This window comes from Penaeus monodon, chromosome 42, assembly GCF_015228065.2.
Source record: "Penaeus monodon isolate SGIC_2016 chromosome 42, NSTDA_Pmon_1, whole genome shotgun sequence".
Lineage (NCBI taxonomy): Eukaryota > Metazoa > Arthropoda > Malacostraca > Decapoda > Penaeidae > Penaeus > Penaeus monodon.
In genome coordinates this window covers 14,567,071-14,570,820 of record NC_051427.1, presented here as the reverse complement: position 1 = coordinate 14,570,820, position 3,750 = coordinate 14,567,071, and the positions used below count along the sequence as shown (strand labels likewise).

The window sequence follows — 3,750 nt, the reverse complement described above, 5'->3', positions numbered from 1 at the left end:
AAAAATCCCATTTCCCAAGGACAGCATGTTCGGCACCACCACGAACGGAATACACCTTCTCTTTTTTCCAACAGCGGTTCTCACAGCTGACAGCACTCGCCACAGAACCACCTGTACGTCACCGAACCGGGGGAGACGCGGCAACGTTGCGGCTCAATACAAGTCGCTCCTGGGTCGGAAGGGAATTCGCCGACACAAGCCACACAAACTCGCTCCTTCTCCCTCTCCCACAGGCTCTCCTACCTTGGCACTTTCCTCAGATCACAATTCGAAGTCATTCCATCCTTCCGCGTGAACCACACTTCCAGTAATTTCTCCACGCCTTCAAAGAAATGAGTGTTGTTGTCAACGATCATGTTGGCGAGCGACTGGGACATAATAGCGCAGGGACTCGAAGGAGAGCGAAGTATCTGTCTTGCACGGTGGCAGAGGCTGGTCTGGGAGAACCTGCCTTGGTCTGCGGAGTGGAGGGCCTGCCAGGGGAGCGGGAGAGATGCCGGTTACCATTTCTCTTTTATTATATGCGCCCCTTTGTCGTGGTGCCATCATTATCATGTCGGCTGATAATGCAGGGTCGTAAGGGTAATGACGTACAGCAAGACGAAGACGTAATCTAGCACGTGCTTTGGTGGTTAACAATGTGGTGAAATTATTGCATGACTGAAGTGACATCCATGCCTAACGTGATTGAGTGGCTTTGTTGTTTTTTCACTTCAGCGCAATAAAGACATTACATTTATGTCTAGTTACGTAAGTAATTTTTTTAATTATTCATATATTTGCGTCATTTTCACGCACAACCAGCATGTAATATGGCAAGGGAAAAATATTGATTAAAAAGAAAAAAAAATAAGAATAGCAAGATAAAAAATATAATTTTATGATAATGGCGGTAATAAATCGTGAATAAGAGATAGAATGGTAAAAAAAAGACTCATTGTAGTCATGGTTATAACAAATATACGAATAACAACAATGATAACGATTAGTATTAGTATTATGGTAAAGGTAAACTTTATAATCACGATTATGATGATAGCAATAACCGTGGCGGCATTAGGAGTACATTTAGCATTAGCAGGAGTCGTGCTAGTAGTAGCAGCAGCAGCAATAGTAGTAGTCGTAGCAGCAGTAGTCGTAGTAGCAGTAGCAGTAGAGGTAGTAGTAATAACAGAGGCATCAGCAGTAGTAGTAGTACTTTTACTTGCAGTACTAGTAGTAGCAGTAGAGGTAGCAGCAACAGAACTAGTAGTCGCAGTAGCAATAGTAGTAATAGTAGTAATAGCAGAAGCATCAGCAGTTGTAGTAGCTGTATATCAGTGATAGTTGTAGATATAGTATAGAAGCATCAATAGTAGTAGTAGAAATAGTATTAGTACTAGTAGTGGCAGCGTCAGTTGTAGTAACATTTGAAATAACAATAGTGATATTAAAAAAAAAAAAAAAAGTTTCCGATGATTATTGACATGATAATTATAATGCCAGTGACATTTACAACTTAAAATTGGTTATATTTACAGTAGCAGTGATAACGATGATACTGCTAATGGTAGAAATGATAACAACTATACTGCCAATAATTTTAATAATAACCAGGAACAATAACTATAATGACGAAAATAGTAATGGTAGTATTACAGTAATAATATTGATGATAACATTAGCTACAAGACCCCCAAATCCCTTGCTCATTGGGGGACGCGGAGACTTGAGGCCCAATGTAGGGATCACCCCTGCCTTGGACCCCAGCCTTTGCCTCACTAATTTTGCATGGTCTTTTCTTCTCTCCCTCTCCTTTTCCTTCTCTTCTTCATCCCCTTCTTCTATACACTTATCCTAATCGTTAATTCATTTTTACTCTTTTCGCCACAATACTTTATCATAACGGTATGTGACCTTTGATATCTAGCATGATGATATTAAGATGAGTAAAGTACACTAATTTGATTTATAGTCATAATAATGATGAATTGCGGCATAATATAAAATCGTGTACATACAAGTGATGATAATAATAAGTGCAAAGGAGTTAATATAATAATTACCACTGTCATCGCCAGGTGCAAGGGTGGAATAATGTACACAGAGAAAGATAATAATTATAATAATTGATAAAGCAATAAAATAAAATAATTTGTGAAAGTGTGACAGGAATGGACTAAGAAATAGATAAATTGTAGGGTGTTTTCTGTGGTTTCACCAAGTGCTGAGTCGCAAAACATTCGGTCTCTCTCTCTCTCTCTCTCTCTCTCTCTCTCTCTCTCTCTCTCTCTCTCTCTCTCTCTCTCTCCTCCTCCTCCTCCTCCTCCTCCTCTTCCTCCTCCTACTCCTTTTATTCTTATCTTTGTTGATGTTATTATTATTTTTTTTTTTACCTCCTCCTCCTTCTCTTCCTCCTCCTCCTCCTTCTTCTTTTTCTTCTTCTCCTTCTTCATCTTCATCTTCTTTTTCTTCTTCTTCTTCTTCTTCTCCCTCCTCCTCCTCCTCCTCCTCCTCCCTCCCTCCCCCTCCCCCTCCTCCTCCTTTTTCTTCTTCTATTTCTCCCGCCTTGCATTTCACGAAGTCACCCCTTATAATCATATCACTGTCACTACTCTAGGATAGTTATAGTGCAAGTCTAAGAACAAATTATATTCTCCGTGTTTTAACTCACTTCACTAAACAAAAAAGGTACAAATGATTATGTATATATATATATATATATATATATATATATATATATATATATATATAATAAAAATATATATAAAAACAACAAACATACAAACACACACACACACACACACACACACACACAACATATATATATATATATATATATATATATATATATATATATATATATATATTATAGCTGAATGGAGAATCTGTAGAAAAATGTGTTATAAAACATTTTATATGTATATATTTTAAATTAGCTAATTAATGCTCCCTAAATAATGATACACTAATAAAAATGATGTAGGGTGGTCCTAATGTCAATGTGCGAGCCAGTAGGGAAAAACTGCAAAATATGGAACCATTATCAGTATGTATTTAAACCACATACATAGGCTTGTTTCGTTGATCGCCAACATAGCAAAGCGAATCATACTCGGAACGCGCTTTAAACTTTTAGGATGTTATCGTACGAAATACTTACGGAATACGGTTTCGAAGTGCATCTATTCCTTCCGTGGTCTACTTAAGACTTACCAAAACCCAGGTAAAATACATCCAGTCACGTATCTATCCCTTCTATGGTCTACCCAAGGCGACAACATCCATGTAAAATACATTCAAGGGTCTTGTGAACGTGCTGCCAGTGTGTGTGTGTTCTCTCTTGGCCAATAAAGCGGTCGAGAAAGATATTGTTGAGATAATCCGGAACTGTAATCGTATGATAACTTTGTGTTCCTATCCGGTTGAAAGACTGCATTGTCAGGAAAGCCAAGTTGAGGTTCGGGGAATTGCCGAGGTTACTTCTCCAGGGCATGGGTGTAATCGTTCTGGTATCAAGTTTTCTAGTAGGACAAACGTTGCCTGCCTCCATTTCTCTTGCCTTCGATGTCCTCTGCAAGTGAAGCTCTCTAAACCTTCTCCTCCCCCAAAAATGCCTTTCTCTTCTAACTGTTCCTAATTTTCTTAAGACTTTCTAATTTCGCTTCGGTGTAACAGATTAGATATTACAGAGGTAAGTGTAAGTGTAGACACTGTAAAAAAAAGAAGATCCATAAGCCGCATATATATATATATATATATATATATATA

General features: G+C 38.2%; 1 protein-coding gene across 1 annotated transcript in view; it reads right to left on the bottom strand.

Annotated features, from left to right (window-relative positions):
• LOC119599286 (S-adenosylmethionine decarboxylase proenzyme-like) overlaps positions 1-461 on the bottom strand; it is a 30,692-nt gene extending 30,231 nt beyond the window's left edge. Inside the window, exon 1 of the mRNA XM_037949018.1 lies at positions 244-461. Coding sequence (XP_037804946.1) covers positions 244-377 — 134 coding nt within the window. The 5' untranslated portion in view covers positions 378-461. The remainder of the gene's footprint in view (positions 1-243) is intronic.
• Positions 462-3,750: the final 3,289 nt, after the last annotated feature.